The sequence below is a fragment of the Cydia strobilella genome, chromosome 10 (assembly GCF_947568885.1).
Source record: "Cydia strobilella chromosome 10, ilCydStro3.1, whole genome shotgun sequence".
In the NCBI taxonomy this organism is placed as follows: domain Eukaryota; kingdom Metazoa; phylum Arthropoda; class Insecta; order Lepidoptera; family Tortricidae; genus Cydia; species Cydia strobilella.
This window is the reverse complement of record NC_086050.1, coordinates 13,361,642-13,387,144: the sequence shown is the minus strand read 5'-3', so window position 1 is coordinate 13,387,144 and position 25,503 is coordinate 13,361,642. Positions and strand designations below refer to the sequence as shown.

The window sequence follows — 25,503 nt, the reverse complement described above, 5'->3', positions numbered from 1 at the left end:
TAATCATCATTAAACAAATATGCCAAGTCTATAAAACCAATCACTATCACTATAATTTAACGGTTAAATTCAAAACGCTATAATTTAAGTTAAGGATTAATATTAAGCACAAACGCGACCGTTATGGAAATACAACAAAGAAAGCAACCTACAGCCGTTATATACCAATTGTAAAATCGAGAAGCACCAAAATCTACCAAAGACACAGGTAATAACTATAATGACTAAATTTAGTACTTATCTTTTAGCACTATGACCGCACAACCACTATACACTTGTGTTAGCTACAAAAGTTCAAGCCGTAATGCCCGCGTCGGTCTACATTTTGGAACGGCCGGATAACGAACTCCCTCCAATAATCTGGTTACAGTTGCCTCGGCCAATCACGTTGCGAGATTCCCGTAGCGTGACTGGTACGAACGCCGCTGATTGGTCCGTTTTGGCGGGAATGCTGGCATCATTGTTGTGACGAACGAGCGCTTTCTTGCGGCCATGATGAAAAACGAACTGGTTTGACGTGTTGATGGCAGTGACGTTGCTCCATCGAGGCAACCATCGCGCCATCTATTTGCTGCTTGAGAGACTTCTATGGCCGTTATTGACACTCGTCCATCCTGACGACTTTGCGACTCTGCAAAGGAAGGAGAAAAAAACAAGGATTATCTGATTTTTATGACTAACAGAAATAGTATAAATTACTTATTTAAAAACCATATTTTCCATTTTCCTTTTATCTTATCCACTTTAATTTTCCATCAATTAATCCATGATAATCTATATCCATTTCCATTCTTAAACCATAATCAGTCCATTAATATCCAACATTTATATCCAATAATAAACCTTTTCGTCCAAAAAATATTTCATATTTGTCTTTTAAACCAATAAATAACCATATATATTAATCCAAGTCTTATAATCCTAAATAAATAGGAATGCCCAAAGATAATTTATCCTTCCAGTAAATCAATTAACTCCTCTGTACTATCTACCTGACTCTCATCAGAACTGCTTTCTGGCACATCCGTCTCCTTCTGAAATCTCTTTATCGAATCTGAAGATACTAAAGCTTCAAATCGCTTATAGCCCTTTACTCCTTTAAGCGAAGTAATTACGTACCTGTCGTTACCTGCCACTTTTGTGATCTTATACGGTCCACTAAATTTTTCTTTCAGCTTCCGCCTCACGTTGATGTTTCTATCGGCCGCGCCTTTCCACAGTACTAAATCATTTACCTTGTACTTCGTTGGTCGTTTCCGCTTTGCATTAAAATGTTTTTGCATGACCTCTGCCGTTCTTTTAAGATTACCTGATGCAGTGCACCGAGTTTGCTCCGCAGTCTGTTCATCGTCGAAGGAATTTCCTGCTATTGCTTGATATCTGCTGCGGCTTGCGCTAAACATTAATTTGAAGGGAGTAAATCCAGTAGATGCACTCTGTAGATTGTTCATACCCCAAGTTACATCGGACAGCTTCATATCCCAGTCTCTCTCGTTGTCCACGCTGGTGTTTAATGAGTCTAATAATGTACGGTTATACCTTTCAACCTGTCCATTAGCACGAGGGCACGCTACTGCATTAATGATATGTTTGATAAAGTTGTCCAAACAGAATTGTTTGAAACTTTTGCTCTTAAAGCAGGAACCACTGTCGGATATTATTCGTTTGGGATATCCAAACGAACAAAATATATTAGATAGAGAACTTATTACCTCTCGAGCCCTCGTGGTTTTCACAGGAACCGCCCAAGTGAATTTTGTGAAGGAATCGACAACCATTAGCAAGTAAGAGTTACCTGCACGGCTCTTGCAGAACGGTCCCAGATGATCGATGTGCACTGTATGCAATGGTTCTGCGATCTTCTCAATCGGGTGAAGCTCACCCTCAGCTCGCCCATACTGACTTCTTTTGTACAGACAATCTAGACAGGCACTTACATACTTACGAATAAATCTAGTCATACTAGGGAACCAAAAGGTGTCCTTGATGATCTGTTCACAGCGTTTTAACCCGGGATGTCCTATACAGTCGTGAAATTTTCGCAACACATTCCACCTCCCGTACTTAGGTACAACCAGCTTTTCCTTACCACCTGCAATTACTCTATACAACCGCTCTTCTTTTAACATATAATTGTTTTTAATATCGGGCTCCGCCTCACCTGATTCCAGTTTGGTTTTGATGATACGAATCTTTTCATCCTGATTCTGAAGACAGACAATCCAGTCAAAGACATCAATGGTGTTGATATCAATTTCTTGAGGAGGCTCGACCGGACTCCTGCTGAGGGCGTCTACGTGGCTATGGGACTTACCAGGTTTATGTTCTACTTCCATGTCGTATTCCTGAATGAGTAACCACCATCGTGCTATTCTTGGTGTTATATCCTTTTTCTGGAAGGTGTAACGCACTGCAGAGCAATCTGTGACAACTTTAAAATGGTTACCTACCAGGTAAATTCGAAACCTTCTTAAGGACTCCACGACTGCCAAGGTTTCGAGCTCGTAAGAATGATACATCGATTCTTCTTTGCTCGTTTTACGACTGAAGTAGGATATAGGTTTTAAATTGCCGTCTTGCTTTTGAAGGAGAATACCAGCTAATCCTCTGCTACTGGCATCTGTATGAACCTCGATGTCACCTTCTCGGCGAAAGAGAGAGAGAAGGGGACGAGTCGTTAATACCTTTTTCAACTCCTGGAAAGCCTTTTGTTGTTGTGGACCCCACTCCCAGCCAACATTTTTCTGCAGCAACCGGTATAAATCGTAAGCAATACCTGCATAGTTTTGGACAAACTTTCTGAAATAACTGGTGAGCCCCAGGAACATTCTCAGCTCATGAATGTTAGTCGGCTCCTTATACGCCAACACTGCCTCAATTTTTTTGCTGCCTGGTCTGATACCTTCCTCACAGATTTCATAGCCCAAGTAATCAATATTTGTTTGCAAAAAGAAGCATTTCTCCAAATTTAAAGTCAAGCCTGCATCTTTAATTATTTGCAATACTACCTTTAAAAGATCAAGACCTTCCTCTATAGAGTTTGTAGGGAGTAGCACATCATCAATATAAGGCAAAACCTTGTCATGACGCAGAGTTGAAAATATACGATCCATCAACCGCTGGAAAACGGCAGGTGAATTCGCCAAGCCGAATGGCATGCGAAGAAATTCGTAATGCCCTTCAGGTGTCACAAAACCAGTTTTATGAATAGAGTCTGTAGCTACCGGAATCTGATAAAACCCTTGAGACAAATCGAGACTTGTAAAATACTTTTTACCACCTAGCTTTTCGATGTGCTCCTCTATAACCGGCAAGGGATACTTGTCCTTCACGGTAATGCTGTTAAGTTTCCTAAAGTCGACACAAAGACGAAAGTCTCCATTTTTCTTTCGTACCAGGATAATTGGGCTCGCGTAATTGGAAGTGGATTCTCTAATGATTCCATTAGACAACATATCCTCAATCTTCTCCCTCATTATGGTCTTCTCAGAATAAGATAACCTATAAGGTCTATAACATACCGGCTTATCAGAATTTAACTCTATGTTAAGTTCGACCTTGTTAGTAACTCCCAATTCACGCGTGTTTTCTGAAAAACAATCCGAAAATTCTTGCAAAATTTGACTCAATTGATTTAAAACCGATGGATCCTGAACCCCGCATTTAATCTTACTAACATCTACTTTCATTATCGAATTTCCAGAGACATTTGTTCCTTGAGGAGCAGGCACGGATGTTTCCTCTACTACATACCCTCTAACTAGCAGCTGTCCCTTCTTAAAGGCCAAGGGATTCGTACCTTGATTTATAACTAAGACAGAATTAACTGGAGTACAGTAAAGAGAAGAGGGAATACTGTACTCCACATCATCAAAACTACAAGAGCGAGCATCAACAAACAATACAGTGGAATCTTGAAGAACCTCATTACTACCAGTCTCCACAAATTGAGCCGTATTAGCAGGAATAACGGTATCAGTAGAACAGACTAATCTTACCTTGGAAACTTCTGCATCTGCACTAATTGAACTTATGTGGACTACCTCCTCGTTGGCAGGCTCCTGTTTGCTTCTCTCGAAGGTAACCGTTGATCCTTGAATAACTAACCTGTAGAGACCATTATTAAGAACTGGCTGACCTATAAATATATCGGCTTCTTTCAGGGGAATGTTGACCACCAATGCTTCAGATTTAACTTTGATTCCGTCGATAATGAACTCTACCGACACCTGACCACAACAGTTGATTAGTGGCCCGTAAAGCCCATTAATAAACATGTTGCATGGTTGTAAATTGAGATTTAGTTTACGAGAGCACTCCAATGTTATCAGATTCCGCCGGGCCCCCGAGTCTAAATAGGCTCTTACCTCATGACCATTTAAATTGATGTTTTTATAATAGCAATCATTTACCTGAGAATCAACAAGATTCACCGAAGCCTTCCGGAAACACTGCTCCGTCTTGTGGTTCGTCTTCCCACAGATGTCACATTTAACAGCGTTGGGATTCTTCGGACAGGACCGCACGACGTGACCTGCTTCCTTGCATAAGAAACAGGTTACAGATGGTTTGTTTGATGATGATGTAGGCTTCTGTTCTCCTGCGGTCACTTCCTTCGACGTACTAGGAGCGTTAAAATCTCTGCCACGTGTTGGATATTGTCGGCTTGGAGGTCCCTTTTTGTCATCGTTCATACACAAGAACTGAGAATATAACTCACCAGGGGTTCTGTAGTTACCTGCTCTAGCTGAGGTTCTTAAGTGAAATGGTAGCCCTTCAATCAAACAAGACACAGCCTTATCACCAGTGATTTCGCATTTCGTTAACAAGCTGCATTTAGAGTAAAAATAGTGTGTCATTGTTTCACTAAATGATTTCTTTCTATTGATCATTTCCTTAAGAGCCTCAGCATAGTCCAAGTTTTGAGGGAAAGCCTCAAGAATCCGCTCCTTCCATTCAAGCCATGTCATTTCGTAACTCCGTAAAGCATTATGCCACATTTTTGCTAAGCCCGACAGGCGTGACTGCATATAATAGCTTTTAACACTATCAGACCAACCGTGAATGGCGCCCAGTTGTTCAATTTTGTTGAGCCATTGTTGCGCTGGTAGCTCCGACTTTTCAGGATCGAACTCCGGGATAATGTCAGGTTTCACCATTACACCATAATAATTTGGATTGATCCTACCAGGTTCATCCAGCGCAGCAGGCGGCTCACGATCCACAGATTGTCGCGGCCGCCAAGGAGCCCAACGCCTCGGTGTACGCTCACGGCTGCGCCTGCGGCTACTGCTGCTGCGTCCTCGTCGTTCCAGTCGCGTGTTGTCCCACCGCACTGGACTACGGGACCTGCTCCTGCTACGTGAATCCATATCCCACTTCTGAAAATGTTAAACAATTGTTAATAAAGAAATAATACTCAAAAGACCTAAGCGAGTCCTATTCATTTAATCACCGCTACTCCTACCATTTATTAATAGCAAAATAATAAAATGCAGTTATTGCTTAACTACTTGCTCAAAGATGGCATTCGAGAGTAAAATCAAATAAGGGGTACTTTATTAATGTTAATTTCGAATAAGGAAAACCGTTATGCAGGTATAATATTTATTAACACACTTTCAAAATCCAATGCATGTTTAATAAAGTATATTTTTCACAATCACGATTATAGAAACCATAATGCACAATAATCGTTAAATCTAGAAAACATAGCTTCCTAAATAATAAGTACTAAGTACTAGGATACCCAGGTATTCTAGTATTACTGGCAATATTAAATAGGAACAACAAATTACAAATGATTCCAAACAATTTAAACCACACAACTGAATCGTTAAGCGTTAACTACTTTAACTGAATTTAAATAATAAACCATAACTATGCATTCGAAATAGAACTATTAATCATCATTAAACAAATATGCCAAGTCTATAAAACCAATCACTATCACTATAATTTAACGGTTAAATTCAAAACGCTATAATTTAAGTTAAGGATTAATATTAAGCACAAACGCGACCGTTATGGAAATACAACAAAGAAAGCAACCTACAGCCGTTATATACCAATTGTAAAATCGAGAAGCACCAAAATCTACCAAAGACACAGGTAATAACTATAATGACTAAATTTAGTACTTATCTTTTAGCACTATGACCGCACAACCACTATACACTTGTGTTAGCTACAAAAGTTCAAGCCGTAATGCCCGCGTCGGTCTACATTTTGGAACGGCCGGATAACGAACTCCCTCCAATAATCTGGTTACAGTTGCCTCGGCCAATCACGTTGCGAGATTCCCGTAGCGTGACTGGTACGAACGCCGCTGATTGGTCCGTTTTGGCGGGAATGCTGGCATCATTGTTGTGACGAACGAGCGCTTTCTTGCGGCCATGATGAAAAACGAACTGGTTTGACGTGTTGATGGCAGTGACGTTGCTCCATCGAGGCAACCATCGCGCCATCTATTTGCTGCTTGAGAGACTTCTATGGCCGTTATTGACACTTTTTTGGGAAACAGGTTTTTCGTAAATTAATAAAAAAGTAAAAAATAAGACGTTTTATTTTTCACAACTCTTTATTAACTTTAGTTTTGTCCGCCATGATCGTGATATCAGCAGCTTGAGCCTTGAACTGCAACTTGTAGGTACCTGGAAATTAGAAATTATCTTTTCAGTTTCATGTTGTATTTTGAATATAACTATGTATTTTTGTATGTATATGATTTATTGCTTGCAAGTTACATATATGTATGTCTGTTTGTTGAATTTAACTTCAAATCAGTAAAACGGAGCTAGCAGCGGACAAGCTGTGTTAAACGGTTTGTCTTTAGATATTCTGGCCACATCATCACAGAAAATAAATAGGTAATAGTGACCCGACCACCAAAATGGACTTTTAAATATTCGTAGTAAAATAATATTAATTTTATACTTATATCGACGTGATCCTCACAGCAATATTGTGTGTAACACTTGAAGTATTCCATTCCACATTTACTTCACGACAACACCGTCTTTCACGTAGGTCTTCGCGGACTATAATTTTTGTAAATCATTCCCACAAGTGGAAACAAGGTTTTTGATATATTAAGCAATCAAAATCTACTGTTTAGGTATTAAAAATTATAAATCAAATCGTAAGAAACTAGCGGTTTAACTGAATTTTTTTATTATGACAATTGATGACAATGACATCTTTGACAATTACGTGAGTGACGGATTTATTTATTATGGTTCGATAACTTTTACTATACGATGACATTATTATATTCAGCCTCGCGAGAAGGTCAAAGGTTTGTTGAAATATCTTCAATCCTCGATTATTATATCGCAGCAAATGTCGGAAACTGTTTAAAAACCTAATATCTCGAAATGGTTTTCGAAATAGAACATTAAAAAAAATTAACAATCCTAATTAGAGATTGGATTTTGCAAGTAGTGAGTGAGAAGTGCGACTGTGTGCACGTTTTCCCCCGCAAAAAATGGCAGAACGATTTGTACGGTAAGATATCGCTTGGGCTCCTCCCTTCCGACGTGTCGGAAGTCGGTGTTGCTCGAAGGGTTTGCCAGACTATAGTTAACTTCCGAATTTGACACTCTCTTTTTCGGACCTATCATTCTAGTTTCCTAACTGGCTCTGTGATACTCGTATGGCTCAATATAGATTAGCAAAAAAGTTTACAGTAGTACTACAGTCGCCATCAGATATGTCGGAGCGACCGAGGTGCTAAATATATCTGAACATGCACTCTAGCGCCTTGACAATAAAGGCGTGTTCAGATATCTGTGAGCTCCTTGGCCGCCCCGATATATCTGCGATATATGGCGACGGTACCATCGGGGTTGTTTATCCGTGGGTGTAATAACTCCTTAGAACGTAGTGGTTATATCCTCTTTGCTTAAAACTACTAATATCCGTGATCAAAGACAATTCAGTGCAGGTGACAGATTTGACGTGCGGTCTGCAGCCGCAGTTGCAATAATACACCAAATACGCAAAAATGGCCATGCTACGTGCAGTCGGTCTCGTCATTCATTTTACTATGGAAATTGACAATAACACCGACGTGTCGGAGCAGTAGTGCAGCTGCGGTCGGGAAAACGTTAAAATCACCATATTACGTGCAGTCGATATCGTCATTCATTTTACTATGGAAATTGACAATAACACCGACGCGTTTGGGCCGCCGCAGTAGTGTCGGAGCAGCAGTGCAGCTGCGGTTGGAAACGGACAGTCACCTTTAATAATACCTTCAGTTCATATGGAACTTTGGTCACTTCGGCTTGTCTTTCGATGTGTTAAAAAATCCCGTTATTTTTAGTCCTAACTTAAATTATAACATGAATGTAAAATGATATGCATTTGATTAGAAAATTTAGATTTCGTAGCTGAATCTTATGAATACTGAAAAGTCGCGTTCCTAAGAAAACGTAAAAGCTTTACGTGTTAACAAGTTCTTAAACCCATGTAGCACATATAATATTAGTTAGTGGAAAACATTGCTTAAAATAACACCTTCTATAATATTACTAGCTGTGCCCGCGGCTTCGCCTGCGTGGAATTCGGTCTGTTTCAGTAAGCGGCTAATTCACCCCTAATTTATCTCCCTGTCCCCTGGAGACAGAACTTAAAGTAAAGTTGACAGATGGATACGCTAGAGGACTGTAGTCCAGATAAAATATTTTACAATTAGGTACCTACCACCAAAGATAGATATAACTCCGTAATAGATGGATACAGTCTAAGGAAAAAACGTGCCTCGAAAATCACGAAAATTTGATTCTCGATCAGATGTCGCTACTACCTTTTGCCTACTCTCGTATAGAGGGCGTTGACGGTTTCGTTTGTTATTATCTAACAATTTTAACGCATATCAGTGAAAGAACATGGGTCAAAATAAAAAAATTATTAATGCAAATAAAAAAGATCATTTATCCATATTTAAATACATTTTATCGTATTTTAATAAATCTTCATTTTTAGCTTTAAAGTGTGTCGATAGATGGCAGTGAATTTACTGTGGTTACAAAATTTACTATGACAGTACCGTTCTATAATATTATATCCTCTTTGCTACCACTAAATAAAATTACACTACAAAATGAATATTTTTTTTTGCCCTTATTCAAATTATATTATTTTATTTCGAACGATACAGTACCATTTTTGTTTAACGTCCTTGACTGTACCTATGCAAATCGGGTACACTACATAATTCCGAAATTTTTTATTTCGAATTTTAGAATGTCGAATTTTATCATTCCGATTTTTAAATGCTCGACCCATCAAAATTCCGACTGTCATAATTACGAATGATGAAAATCACGAAGATTTATATTTCCGAAAACCCTAAAAGCCGAATATTGTAAATTCCGAACTACATAATTCCGACTATAACAATTCCGATGGTGGCAAACACCGAATTTAACATTTACGATTTTCAAAATCACGAATTCGGAATTGCCCTTATTCCGAATTAACGTGATTCCTATTTTAAATATCCCAATTTTTAAATTTCCACTTTTCTGGCAACAGTTCGTTTTCTTGGGGGTCGCAGTTCTAACCTAACCTAACCCACTTTTCTGGCAACAGTTCGTTTTCTTGGGGGTCGCAATTCTAACCTAACCTAACCCACTTCTGGCAACAGTTCGTTTTCTTTGGGGTCGCAGTTCTAACCTAACCTAACCCACTTCTAGCAACAGTTCAGGTTCGCAGGTTCGCAGTTCTGTCTAATTTATTTATGCCGAATTTTTATGCCAAACATATTTTATGCCGAATTTAACATGATGCGGCACGACAGGTACCCGTAATAATTACTAAAACGTGAGTCTTCATTTGAATATCACGGATTTCATTTTTCCGATCTTGTAAAAAACCGAATTTCTGAATACCGAATTATTTTATTTCCGATCGGACAATGATTTTTCAGAATTTAGGAATTCGGAAAAAAAAATATTTTCGGAAAAGTGTAAAATCGGAACTTTAAGCTTTCTATCAAGTGACAATCGGATTTTAAGTTTTCGGAAATAGCACATTCGTGATTTTATTCCATCGTGTTTTTAAAAATCGTAATTTTGATATTTCGGACTTATAAATAATCGGGATTATGAAAGTCGTGGTTATAAAAATCGGAAAAACATATTTCGGAATATTTGGGTGTTCCCATCAAAATCATGTCATCCAAATCGGTCCTCCAGTCAAATCAGTCAAATGACGCCGGCGGCGGGCAGCGTCTGCCCCTTTTTTTTTTTCGTTTGAAATGCATCTGCCCCTACGACTTGTTGATGGTCATAGCGAAGCAGACGCTCACGGGGACCTGTAGGCGCTTGAAGCGGAACGGGAAGTTGCTCGGAATGAGAAGGATACGCGGGATGAACACGGCTTCTCCGGCGCCACACTCCGTCAGGATCTGCGCCTACATATGTATTACGTACGATATATTTGGGATCACAATCGAACTCGCGCTGGCTTGCCGTTTCAGCCGAAAGCGAAGCGACCTGCCTGGCTAGAGCGCCACTGAGTCTCTCACCGTGGTTTTTCTCAGTCTCCTGAGACCGTGCCCCTTGTGGCCGCAATGCATTGCGAGACTTTTGCGAAAGATTCGATTTTTTTCGGCAAGGCATGGTAACGCGTTTAAGTCCCAAATCGTTTGACATTTACTGAAAAATGATTTTTTTAAAGTACCCACCTTCGTGACCATTATTAAGAGGAAAGGGCACGGCCGCTTCTCCATGCAAACGCAGTCTCCATTTTTTTGGTTAAAAACTACCCTATGTTCTTCCACGGGACTCAAACTATCTCTATACCAAATTTTATCTAAATCGGTTTAGCGGTTTAAGCGTAAAGAGAAATTAAAAAAAGTTTTTTCATATTTTTTGTGTTTTCACTCGGGAATGGTGTCATTTTGATATCATAAATGAATTCGGCATACCCGATTTATACAAAATCGATACCTAACTTGGCCTAGTAGCTAAAATGATATAGTTATCAAGATAAAGTTTTTAACCGCTTTTTCACCACCATGGGGGATGAATTTTTAAAAACGCTGAAAGTAATTTTCTTGCTTTTTAATATAATAACGTTTTGCAAAGTTTTAAGTTCCTAGCTTAAAATAAAATTTGCACCCCAAGACAAACTTTCATCCCCTTTTCAACCCCTTGAGGGGTTAAATTTCCAAAAACGTCAAAATTAGTTTTTTTGTAATCGTCTATCATACCTTTCTAAGAAGTTTCAAAGCATTTGTAATGGATTCAAACTTTCAACCCCCTTTTAACCCTGTTAGGGGACGAATTCTTGAAATCGCTAAAATCACTTTTCCTGTATTATAATAATATGCTCATTATACAAAGTTTCAAGTAACGCACTCAAAAAAAAATTGATCTCCATACAAACTTTCAACCTCTATTTCACCTCCTTAGGGGATGAATTTTCAAAAACGCTGAAATTAGTTTTCTTGTATTTCAATAATATATCTTCTTACGAAGTTTCAAATTGCTAGCTTAAAATAAATCTTGAACCCCATACAAACTTTCATCCCCTTTTTAACCCCCTTAGGGGTAAAATTTCTCAAATTTTTATAGCCTAAAACCTGGCCGTGGATTTTTTCGACAGATTAGTAAAGTTTGCATCAAAATCCGTTCAGCCGTTTTCATTTGTAGCGCGGTCAAATAAACAGACAAACAGATAAACAGACAAACAGATAAACAGACAAAAATTCTAAAAACTGTTGGAATGTGTTCTGTTATCGATTCTAAGTATCCCCAGGCAATTTTTTTTCGAATATCTTCCATGTACAGACTTTCGACCCTCTTCCGCTTTATTATATGTATAGATAGATAGATAGATAACGATTTGAGCAAATGTTTCTACATACGTTAAAAGCAGAATTACAAAAAGAGTTCGTTAGGGATTCATTCATTGCAGCACAATGAATGGGCAGCAAATGCGGCGGCCGTGCGAGCTAGATATTACTATGTAATGTTACGTACAACTGACGCTTTATGAAGCAAAGCCACTGTACCGTAATAACGGGTAGATGCACGTGTAATAATTACCTAGCGGTGGATTGCTCGTTTAACCCTTTTCACCCCGTTGACTAAGGGAACGTTAAGTTTTATCTACATAGGTTACATACCTATGTAGATAAAACTTAACGTTGTATGTGTACTTAGTAATTTTGTATAGGTTTACTCGTAGTAAGTATGGTGTGCAGCACCAATTGTCTCACGCTCACGGATAGGGTATCTATAAAACGAATGTAACTAAGTCATTAAGATTTTAGAAAAAAAAACAATAAATTTTGGTGGTTCCCCATACTTAGAACTGAAACTCAATTTTTTTTTATCAAACCTATACGTGTGGGGTATCTATGGATAGGTCTTCAACAATGATATTGAGGTTTCTAATTGGCCGAAGTGTAGCGAAGGTCTACGGTTTGACTCGCGCATTTTGCTTTTGTATGTCCGGATGTTCTCCTCTACAGGTCGCAATTCTCAACCGATTCTCGTGAAATTTTGTGACCAAATCCTAATGACTAAGTAGATTTTTTTTTGTCGATCCGGTTTTTGGAAATTTTTCAAAATGGCGGAGTCGTGATAGCTCGCGCCTAAACAAATAGTCGTATCGATATAGTAACAATATTTTCTTCTTGAGATATGTTTACAGATTAAATGTCGAAAAATGCAGAAATTTTGTATTGCTGGTTTTGGCGGTATTTAGATATTTAGTTTTTACTCGAGAATGAGTAGATGTATTTCGTCAGCTTAGGTAAGTACTATCATGGCGTGTTTTGCAAACATTCGCTTTTTTCGTTTGTACCGGGTGGTCCCTGGTTCGATCCCCAGTAATTGTATGCTGCTACATAACTTTTTGTATTTTGTTTTTTACACCTAAATTTCGTATTGATTATTTTATTTGTTTTTTATTTTTCTATTTTGAAATTGATTGATCAAGCGCGCGCGGGCTAAGCGTAATAGTTTCATTTTTACAAGCTTTTATTTAACTAGCACTAAAAAATATTTTTTATTTTTGTTAATTTAATTTTCTAAAGTGTTCAGAACGGCGGAGCCATACATTTAGTTAGCTTTAAGTGGTTCTCCTTATTCCGAATTTAATACAACTTTATTTACAGTTTTTCTTTTAAAATACGTAGAGGTCTTGCTTTTTAACTATTGTAGGTAACTACTAAAGTACATAGTAAAGTAAATAGAAAAATTGCCCCTCGCAACAACTACTTGCCCACCCCTCCTCTCCATAAATTCTCTGAGACTGCGGCACCTTTTGAAACTCTCTACATACGACAACGCAATTATTAAAGAATGACGTTCAAGGTGGTGTTCACGCAAAATATATCGAATTTGCCGCTTCGCCTATATCCTTAGACCTGAATTGTGGAATTGCTCCAGAATAAGAATACTATTGTTGGTTTTTGAATAGCATTGCAGGTGTGGAAACCTGTTACATTCGGGTATACTATTTGAGGATTATGATTAATGATAGTATAGTTTATCTTTAACTACATATTCAACCACTGTAGCATACTGTAGGTAAAAATGATGTGCTTACTTATACTCTGTATGTATGTTTAGGTATTTAAATAAAAGTAAATAAAATCTACCCTCAAATGGCTCCTTAAGTCAGTTGAGGGTAGTTGAAAACATTACATGATCGAATAATGTAGGTTAAAGTCAGGTCGTTCAGTGACAGATCCAAGTGGTTTTGTATTTGGTTGGTTAACCAATAAATGTTATAACTACCCGAAAATGTACAAATTGTTTGTTTACTTTTATTTAAATACCTAAAGATACAGAGTATATATACATATGTTATGTGCTATACAGAACTACGTCAATTTTATGTATGTATAAACAGAACACAAAAACACAAATAAGGCACAGGATAGGCAGTTAGTACAAAGGTGAACATAATACTTAGGCGAATTTTAAATGAAACAATTACCTAATTTAGATATAGGGGTATTATGATACTAAGACATGGACCTGGGACGCTTTACTTACTTGTATAACCGTATCTCGTAGTTAATATATAGCTAGTAGTATGTACAGTCAGCAGCAGAAGTTGCTAAGCGGGCGAGGGGTTGACATGCTTATATTCTCTTAACAATAAAGTCGCGTCAAGATCATTTTGAACACCTGGCCCGCTTAGCAACTTCTGCTGCTGACTGTACCTTTGTCGAAACAATAAAAATTGGCCATTCGTAGACCTTGTGTTAAAACGATATAATTTCAGTTAAGAGGCGTCAATACCTAAAACGCGCACACTGTTTGTATCGGAGTAAATGAGATAGCACTGTCGCATGTTACTGGGTCTGGGCAAGGGAATAATAAGAAAACTATTGAAATAAAAAAAAAAATATTTGTGTAATATTACTGGTTAGCGGTTTAGGTATAAATGTTTTGGAATTGTGATCTGAACTGCAGATCCATAAGTCAAAAAAATAAAGACATAGATCGTTTAATGGTGATTTTAAGACCAATCTTTGCAATTATTTTCTATCGAGCCGATTTCGTCCAATCATTTATCGAGTACGGCCACGGTCTTTAAAATGTATAATGATTAATGAATATTAAAAAAAATGTTTGCTTTACTAAAACAAATCGTTTTTCTTAAAAAACTGCTTAAGTAACATCAGATTCAAGGACATTGGGTGTTGACAGCCCCTTAAATATTTTCTTTTAGTGATGCCTATTGATAATAATTGTGGTAGACACAATTAATTGTGGTGCCTTACACAAATATCCGTCTTTTAATTCTATTACCGTCACGAAAAACATTACAATAATTTGTCTACGTCTACAGACGGGCTTGACCCCGTCGAGGGTATTTATATAGCCTCGTGAAGTGTTAAAATAGAACATAACTGGTGTAGTAGGTATTATGGGTTCTTGATGAAATCATCCATAGATTTAATGCTCAGTAAAAGGGGTTTAGCACACAAACCACTGCTTGCTTTGACATTTCTTTTATTACATTGATATACAGGATTAATTATAAGATTACATAAAGATCAAATCGAACATGAGTAACATAACCTCGCGCACAGGCCTGCCGCCAAATCTGACAGCTCTCCCTCTAAAACTCAAATGACCATAGATACAACAATCAAAAGTATAAAGCCAGGTACATACTACATGTAATTATCAGTAGTATTAGGCCACATATAGGATATTAACTATTGTGATGCTTACAGCTCGGCCATCCTTTTTATTTTAGTGAGTCCTCTCACTAAAAGTAATTAAACATTTATATCAACAACCTTATATCATAACATGCCATCCACCTTAACACTAACGAAAGATAAACATACATAACAACATTATTTTAACCTTCTGGCTATTCAGTCCCTCATTAATCAATCGCAGCCAGTGACAATATGTATATCAACCTGATGCTTTAACCTGAGATCATGTAAACAGTCATTTCATACAACCAGCACCTATAGTAGCATTTACAGCCTTCTTCTAGTCTTTCACTATATGAACTAACTTACAGTCATGGTCTGCTCTAGACAGTCTGTTAAAGTATAAACCAACATCAACATTTACAGTCTGCCCTCAAGGCCTGCTCTAAACAGTTTGGTAAAGTATAACACGTTATAAACAATCATAGTCTGCCCTTAAGGCCTGCTCTATGGCAAAGCATAATACATCATATACAATCACAATCTGCCCTTAAGGCCTGCTCTAAGCTGTTTGACATAGTATGACACATCATAAACAATCAGTCTGCCCTTAAGGCCTGCTCTAAATAGTATAACACATCATAAACAATCACAGTCTGCCCTTAAGGCCTGCTCTAAACAATTTGGCAAAGTATAAAGTATAACACATCATAAACAATCACAGTCTGCCCTTAAGGCCTGCTCTAAACAATTTGGCAAAGTATAAAGTATAACACATCATAAACAATCACAGTCTGCCCTTAAGGCCTGCTCTAAACAATTTGGCAATATATAAAGTATAACACATCATAAACAATCACAGTCTGCCCTTAAGGCCTGCTCTAAATAGTTTGGCAAAGTATAATTCATGATAAACAATCACAGTCTGCCCTTAAGGCCTGCTCTAAATAATTTGGCAAAGTATAATTCATCATAAACAATCACAGTCTGCCCTTAAGGCCTGCTCTAGACATCATTCCAAAGTATAAAAATTGTTATGGCCTGCTCTAGACTAGACTAGTCTAGACAGTCTGCCATCACGGCCTGCTCTAGAAGACAGGCTGCCAACATTCAACCTAGTCAATCTAATTATTTAATTAGACTGTTGTTATGGCCTGCTCTAGACTGGACCAGTCTAGACAGTCTGCCATCACGGCCTGCTCTAGAAGACAGGCTGCTATCAAAGCCTGTTCTAGACAGTCTGCCAACATTCAACCTAGTCAATCTAATTATTTATTTAGACTGTTGTTATGGCCTGCTCTAGACTAGACCAGTCTAGACAGTCTGCCATCACGGCCTGCTCTAGAAGACAGGCTGCTATCAAAGCCTGTTCTAGACAGTCTGCCAACATTCATACCTATAGCCAACCTAATCATTTAATTTGTTATGGCCTGTCTGCCATCACGGCCTGCCCCAGACAGTCTGCCCTCAAGGCCTGCGCTGGACAGTTTGCCAAAGTATAACTAATTATTTATTTATTTTTGAATCTAACTACAAGGTCCATATTACAAGTACCTATCTTTGCCAAAATATAAACTAACATAATAAACAGTCTGCCATTACGGCCTGCACTAGACAGTCTACCAAAACTCAACGGTTATATTCTAGATTCATAATATTAATATAATAACTAGCAGTCGTGTCAGCGGAAGAGTCTCGACCAACACCGAGAGAGACTCTCGCTGAGTCGCTTGATCAGATGCATAAGACGGTAATCGTGGACACGGCGCATAGTACGTCGGTTCCTCACTCTGCGGCCCTGACCATCGGCAGCTTGGGCCCTGCCCACTGCTGGCAGCACTGTCTTAACAGTTTTACCTCCTTTGCTTCAGTCAGCTCTTATTATTTTATTTTCCAAATATGCAAGTTTACAGTTCTAAACCAAAGCACTTACATACTACAATAAATCATATTATTAAATTACATTATATTAATTTACATGTCAAACTATAATTTAAATCATTTCTTAAACTACCAATTGTACTCAGTCATATGATTAAATTACATTATAAATAATTCAAATTGCACATTAAACCTTATTCCTAAAATTATCAAGTATATATAAATCACTCATCTTATAAATCAATCATATTGAAATTACACATGTATAAATCAAATCAAATTAAAATTAATTTTAATTGCCCACCTATATTGCGTTACAATTGCCAAGACACAGCCCAACACGTCTCACGAAAACACCTATACTATCGTGGAATATATCTGTATCAGCAACCTGCGCGTACAATTTGTTCAGCAGCAAAAGTGCTCTCCGCGTGGGAGCATTACCACCCCGTCGAGTGCGCGCAACGCTCCTCGCAAACGGGTGCGGGCGTCGCCGCGGTTCCACTGCTGCGCCACCTCCGCGCCTCAGAACGGGGACGTGCAATCCTATCTGCCCTAGCACACTCGGATTGTCAACTCTATTATTTAGAAGCTGATAGTAGTGCACTATGAGCAACAACTTCCTTCTCAATTCCAGAGTGTCCAATCCGACCATAGCCGTAACAAATAGTGACGGATACATATAGGGGTAGTACCCATATTTACGCCTGTATATAAACCTAGCAAATTTGCGCTGTATTTTCTCTATACTTAGGATATATTTTGCTTCGTGGGGATCCCAAACTATAGCCCCAAATTCCAGTCTGCTGCGAACGTATGCATTGTAAAGCCTTATGGCAACATTCGGATTAGGAAACTGGTATGCCATCCTCATGATAAATCCGAGTGTTTTGCTCGACTTCAAACATGTGGTAGTGATATGTTGCCGGAAGTTAAGTTCCCTATCAAGCGTTAGTCCAAGGTCACGAATTTCTGTGACGCGCTCCAACGGGATACCATGCAGAGTGTACGGTGCATTTATCGGCTTGCGGATTCGGTTAAAGGTGATAGTTTTACATTTGGAGACATTAAAATGTAATTTATTAACTTCACTCCATTTAGCCACCGCATCTATATCCCGCTGCAGCGCCTCACAGTCGCTTATTTCGCCGACACTCAGGAAGAGTTTGAGGTCGTCTGCAAACAATAAACACTTGGCAGTGGTTACAACTTCCGGCAAGTCATTTATCATGATTATGAATTGCATCGGACCTAGGGTGCTTCCTTGGCTCACTCCAGATCGGGTGAAATACGCCTTCGACTCGCATCCAGCAACCTTGACCACCTGACACCGATCCCTTAAGTAATTTGCGAAGAATTTAAGAAGCTTTGGCGAGAAACCTAATGAAGCACACTTCTGCAAGAGGATGTCGTTATCAACAAGGTCAAACGCCTTCTTAAAATCAAAATACGCGGCGTCAACCTGGTGGCCCGCATCCATTTCTGCGGAGACATAGTCGACAAAAACTGTCTGGTTGGTGGAAGTCGAGCGTCCCCTACGGAACCCGTGCTGGCCGTCAGCAAGCTGGGTGGAAATCTGATGGCTAATTTGACAGTCTATCATCGATTCAAAAAGCTTGCCAAAGACAGACAGGACTGCTATGGGTCTATACGTTTCTACTTCCGTATTACTTGAACCACTCTTAGGTACAGGAGTGACTCTAGATTTCTTCCATACGCCAGGATAGACTGCACATTTCAACGCTAGGTTGTAAATATGCAAGAGCGGATCCTCTAAAGCGGATATGCAGTCCTTTGCGAGATATGGAGGAATGCCATCAAGACCTGTTGCACTGCGCGGCTTAAGTCGCTTAACAGCCTTTCGCAATCCTACGGCGTCCACAATATCTACAGTGACTCGTGCCGCCTGAGACTCTGCATTACTCACCACCTGCATTGCTTCCGCCTCGTCGAGTTGCGGCTCGTCACTATGGAATACCGAGCTAAAGTAGTCAGCAAAAGCATTTGCGGCTCTTTGTCCCGACACCCTCTCACCCTTATAGGTAAATTCGGTCGTCTGATTCCTATTCTTTCGCTTGCTCTTTACATAATTCCAGAACCTCGATGGATCTTCTGTAATGTCCTTCTCAAGGTTTCGGAGGTATTGCTGGTGGGCATTGTCGATGAGGAATTTAACACGGCTTCTATAGTAGCGGTACAGTTCTCGATTGAAATCCATCCCAATTTCTTTAAATTTTCGAAAATGAAAATGTTTGTTTTGTATATTGTGGATTATTTCCGGCGTGTACCATGATGGGTATACATAGCGCTTAGGGGCCGACTTCTTCTTCAGTGGTACACAGTTACTAATACATTCGTTTAGCTTTGCGTAAAACAATTCAGTAGCTGCATCCACACATTGTGTACTGAGAACCTCACTCCAGTCTATATTTGCTATGCTCGAATATAGTGCCCTAAAATCAGCCTTACGAAAATTCCATGGTGGATTCTCGATAGCACTTACTGGTAGGGGAGGGGATGGCAGTTGTTCGTACTTGCCACGCTTGCTGCGATTGCTGCGATGCCCTCGCTTATCATCAACTTCATCCGTTCAGCCAGGTTACCAGCGTTGAAACATACAAAAATAAAAATAGTTATAATCATTAGCAGTAGCAAAGATAATTTTAGTCACAGTCATCCTCAACAATTTAATAATTGAAATATAAACATCGACTCAGTCAATCATTATCATCATCAATTAATCTTACTATATACCTAATCATCATCTATCATCATCTATATCGTCATCAAAATCGATCTGTTCGGTAATCATCATCGAAATCATCATCAATATGGTCAGTCAAGCATTATCGCCGACATTGTTATCGAAGTCGTTCAGCTCCGTTTTCATCATCGATATGGTCAGTTATTGACCCTGTCGTGGACATCGAGGCAAACATTCGTTGACATCGACACTGTAATCGATATGTTCGGTCATATACATAATAATCGTTCTCGGACCTCTGTTACCTAAGATCTTCCTTAGATACCTACTCATCGTTACTGAAATCGTAATCAGACGTCAATGACGTCATGGATATCAGTCATTATCTTCATCGAAAAATCCTCAACATTAATTAAATAAAATGACAAATATTCCATCGATTCATCAACTTTAAGAAGATTACATTTAAAACAGGTTTTTATTAATTTATTTATATAAACAGATAATTATTTATTCAATGACCCTAAACTTCGTTCAGTATTTCACAATGGTAATATTCAGCCCCAGGAATCGGCAAGAACGCAGCAACTATATCTCGGGATGACATGCACCCAAAAAAAAGTAGCTCTAAATAATAGCGTATAGGTACTACACCGAGTACACCGTAACATATACTAGCGTCATTAGTGTCATTACCCCACCTACTATATTATTGGAAGTATTGGAAGTGATTAAAAGTTATTCCAATATACATTTATTCACTTTTTGTTAATTGATACAGCCAATATTTCCTGGCTATGCTAATCGTGGCGACAACGCACTTAATGACAAAAATGCAACCATACATTTTGTCTTTATGAATCATGGTTCTTTCGCCTTACTATACTTTAATTAATATTACCAACTTATTTCTTGTCATCACTGTGTCTGTCATTTAAATCATACATGTTACCTTCCATGCTACCTTCTGTTAAACCTACTGGTCAAGCAAATTTTAAGAATACAAAGTTTCATGAATTGAAATGAAAAATAAAAATTAGTTCCAAGCTCCTTATAAGGCTTCTTGAGCCTACTTTATAAGGCTTCTTTAAGTTTGAATGTTATCTACTTTTAGCTTCGTTTATTTAACTTACCTACTCTGGTGTTGATTCTTTTGTTAAGGTCAGTCACAGACTTCTGCTCAGGACCATACTAAAATTTTGTACTAACACTTGTGACAGTGGTTGAACTTATTCATCGATTTTGCATTTCAAGTCAATTTTTAATGAGAATTCTTTAAGTCTTGTTTTTTTTCAAACAGGCGCTGTTTTTGTAAACTTTTTAATTTTACAAATAGACTTTCTTAACTTGATAATGTATACACAAGTATGCTGCTTTTGCCTTTTCTTGACACTTTATGGTCCTTACCTATTAGTAACCTGAATTTTATAATTTGTGACCTAAGAGTTTGATTAACTTAGTTAGGCATCACTAACTGTAAAATTTCTTAACCTGAATCTGTCATACAATAATTATTTCAGATTCACCCTTTATGCAAATGAAACCATAAAGTCACAAATTAATTGTATTTCATAGCAACAATTCATAGTTTCATTTGTGGTTTGTTATTGTATTGTACAACTGCATTGTTTCAATTTTGCATACCTAGTAAAAATTTAAAAATATAACTGAATACTATGCAATATGCTTAATACAAATATTGAGTATTGTGTCAACAGCATGGAAAAAGTAATCTGTTCTTGTTTAGCCAATCTGCTTTTACTAGACAGGACTTGCACTAAACTTATAAATTTAGAGAAACAAATGTGTACATTGGTGTATATTTTGTGCAATAAGGTTTAAATATTAATACCGCTTGTCACCAATTCAAAGGTATGAAGTAGGTATTCAAGATTTCTAAATAGAGTGAAATACAACTTCTTTAAAATACCTACTTAACCACTGAAAGTGAACTGTACTTACTGTTATCAGAAAATAAACATTTATTTTTCATTTTTTTCATTTTCATATGCTATGTCAATATCCACAACGCAACCAGTCATCATGTAAATCATGCTCCCTGAATGATAATAATGATGTTTTAAAATTGTTACTTTGATTTTCAATTGCATGACATTTAAAACAGTAGTATGAAATAGATGTAAAACTATCAATGTCATTCATTTCAAATTTAGAATTCATACTGTGTGTAATTCCATTAATTCATTATTGTTTCTATATGCCTCTCTTGGAGTATCCAGACTAATAATTTTCAGTACAACAATGATTGGCAACTAAATGCATGTACCTACAGTACTACTATGTAGAATATACCATTCAATATCTTTAATTAACATTTTTTTTTTTTTACATTTGCCTATATACAAATGTTTATAAATAATTTGTTTGCATCAAAACAAAAACTAATTTCTTTGTCTTTTCACCTAAATAACCGATATGCACATTTATCTATTAAGATTCTTTTATTCTGAATTAGAGACCGGGGTATTTATCTCTGTGATGCTTGGTAAAGGCCTTTTCTAAATCTTCCCATTGACAACCGTCATGGGCCAATCTCCTACAATTCTAGCCCGCTGTCAGTCTCTACCTCTCATCTTTGCTATCTCATCATTTCATCATGGCAATAACTTCTGCAATACTAATCAATCACCTTTGTTTGTTATCTCTTACCATATATAGGCATTATATACTCATGCATCATTAGAACAAAAAAAAACCTTTTAGTGTCATTAGACTATCCAAAAAATAATAGTAATAATACCTAGTAAATATTCAATTATTGTCATTATACAACTCATTGTTAATAATTAACTTCACTGAGCACCTGAATTGTACCTGAACAGTGCACAATACCATCCTTACCATTTTGACTTCTTATAACCATGTTGGCTCTTAATGATAGTTCTCTGCGTCTCACCAATCTCACCGTGATGGTCGTTTACTTGCATTTTCGTCGAGATCTATTCTCATTGTATTCCAACGTGTCTCAACGTGTCAGTCCAAAAACAAACAATGACAAAAAACACAGGTTAATAACTAGATCAATACATAGCAAATGTCCAGTGCATTGCAAATTTAAAACAACTTTTATTTTAAACAAATGAAACCAATTGTCAATCATTTTGTTTACCGTACAAAACAAACTAATGAAATCGTGTATCATATATATTAATATATATATACACTATTGTCTTGATTATGAAATTAACATTCAAAAGACCAAGCAACTTACATTACTATGTACATCTTTCATCATCATCATCAATTTTAAGAGCTATGCTCTTGTTGATGGAGTAATTACCATTCTTTGCTGGGCCAGCCTTTTGACTCCCTCGTACAACATGACAGAAACTCTATCTTTCATTTGGCTGAGATATGTGTTCCTCTGCGTCTTTCTCGCTCAATCTTGCCCTTCAGGATGTTTAAAAAGAATCTGTCGTGCGGGTCGTGCCGTATTAGATGACTAATCATCTTGCCCCTTCTGTTAGCTGTTGTGCCTAACAGGCATCTCTTCTCTCCTGCCATGCTCAGTTCCTCAACGTTCGTCTTCCTTTCTGTCCAGCTAATCCTTAGCATCCTCCGCCAACACCGGATTTCAAAGGCCTCCAATCGCTCTCTGTCCCGTTGTGTCACTGTCCACGTCTCACAAGCATTTAAAGCAATGCTCCAGATATACGCCTTAACTAAGCGTTTTTTTTTTTCACATTCTTCGAGATGTGTGCTTAATCTCTATACAGGTGAAAATAATCATCCAATTTCTATGTGGGCATTTGAATTCACAATCCCGCTTTCTGAGATGAACTCATCCATAGATTTAATGCTCAGTAAAAGGGGTTTAGCACACAAACCACTGCTTGCTTTGACATTTCTTTTATTACATTGATATACAGGATTAATTATAAGATTACATAAAGATCAAATCGAACATGAGTAACATAACCTCGCGCACAGGCCTGCCGCCAAATCTGACAGCTCTCCCTCTAAAACTCAAATGACCATAGATACAACAATCAAAAGTATAAAGCCAGGTACATACTACATGTAATTATCAGTAGTATTAGGCCATATATAGGATATTAACTATTGTGATGCTTACATTAACGTAGGGTAAATCGTCAATTACTGGCCACTGTTTAATACATATTTAATTATACGAACGGGTCTACCGCGATTAAATTTCATTGTTTTTACCTTAAATTCCGACGTTTCAGCTGAGTTGCATCAGCTGTAGTCACGGAAAGACTGACGTCCCAGCAAAATGTCAACGGAGATAGTAAACAACACCAAACTACCCTAAATTAGTTTATAAAAATGTTCGGGGTAGACACGGAAATTGCACCTACCCGTTAAAGTTTAATGTTTATTGTCCACGGCACGACACCCAACACTCACAATATCCGCACACGGGTCCGAAGATATATACGCTGGTTTCAACATTTGAATCACTGGTCCCTAAGTAGACAGTAATTTGTGGATCCAACTCAGCTGCTACTCAGCTGAAACGTCGAAATTTAAGGTAAAAGCAATAAAATAAAATCGCGGTAGGCCCGTTCGTATAATTAAATGTGTTCAAAACTCGAAATTTAAAGTGTTACACTGTTTAATAACTGGCCACCTTATACTAAAAATTAATTCTATTCATCTATAAACAGAATTCATTTTAGTGTAAGGTGGCTAGTTATTGAAGGGTGGCCAGTTATTGACACCTTATACCTACATCCTAAAATGAATTATTTTTATAGGTAAATATAATTAATTTTCTTGTTTCCAGTTATTAAACAGTGGCCAGTAATTGACGATTTACATTGATATAATAATATATTATTTCTCAGCGTGTGTATAAATTGTAAAACACGGAAAGCGAGTGTGGAAAGTGCCTCTTCTTTATACGTAAATCACACATTATACTATGGATTATAACGTTTATCATCCATATGAATTTTAGTGGGGTGAACAACTCAGTATGGCATACAAAGTCAACTCAAAAAACTAGGATAGGTTTGCCGAAATTCTGCAGCAATCATGGGCACAGAATTTTACCAACTTTAGAATAAATTGATTGCAGTCATGAAACTCTTTGTGCCAATTTTCCTCAATGGTGTACAAACCTTTCCCCAAAAATTATTTCAGGCCGCTCCGCTACGCGAGACAACGAACCAAAAGCGTGGTCCGGAAAACTATGCGACCATTTAAATTAAAATTCAGTGATGTAGTTGAGCGGATTCGCGAGGTAGCTAAAGTTTGTGCGAGGTGGAAGCTAAACTACGAAACTATGTAAGTAACCATTTTAACCAAAGGTTACCAGGGTAGCAGGGCGGAGGTATCTAAACATTTAACGAGGGCTAAGCTACGAAACTATGTATCCAACCGTTTGAACTAAAGGCGGTCTGTCAACACATTTAATGCGGATCCGCACGTCTCTCTGGATTCCCGCAGCTCAGCCGTGTGTCGGAGCGAATGCGCAAGGTCGAACTAATGCGTCGGTATAACAAGTGGGTTAAAGCTTAGCGTTCCAGCAGTGCAGATAAGGCCCACTTGCACTATCCCACTAACCCGGGGTTAACCGGTTAAACCGTTAACCCAGTGTCAAATTATACTGGTTACCATGGTAACCCCAGGTTTAACCGGTTAACCCCGGGTTAGTGGAATGGTGCAAGTAGCAGTAGTGGCACTAAGAGATGCTGCCGTAGCTTCTATTTGTTGATTTATATTTTAAATATCGGTCCATTAAAACTCAAAAAAAGTAGATAAGCTCATAGGGACAAGAGCCCTG

General features: G+C 38.0%; 2 protein-coding genes across 2 annotated transcripts in view; one reads left to right on the top strand and one right to left on the bottom strand.

The window, feature by feature from the left end:
- The window catches only part of LOC134744690 (uncharacterized), a 199,046-nt gene that overhangs the window by 21,540 nt on the left and 152,003 nt on the right, over positions 1 to 25,503 (top strand). The gene's annotated exons all lie outside the window — the stretch shown is intronic.
- LOC134745018 (uncharacterized) lies at positions 295 to 5,398 on the bottom strand. The gene is made up of 2 exons (XM_063678986.1): positions 4,413 to 5,398; positions 295 to 631 (listed from the first exon to the last, which is right to left on the bottom strand). Exons 1-2 carry the CDS (start codon positions 5,370 to 5,372, stop codon positions 596 to 598), a joined length of 996 nt encoding a protein of 331 aa, XP_063535056.1. The 5' UTR covers positions 5,373 to 5,398; the 3' UTR covers positions 295 to 595.

What these genes read in the sequence shown, in the direction of transcription:
- LOC134745018 (XM_063678986.1), bottom strand. Translation starts at nt 5,372, where the DNA reads ATGGATTCACGTAGCAGGAGCAGGTCCCGTAGTCCAGTGCGGTGGGAC. An exon ending in TGAATCTTGTTGATTCTCAG is followed by an intron (nt 632 to 4,412) that starts GTAAATGATTGC and finishes CTTCCTTTGCAG; the next exon opens with AGTCGCAAAGTCGTCAGGAT.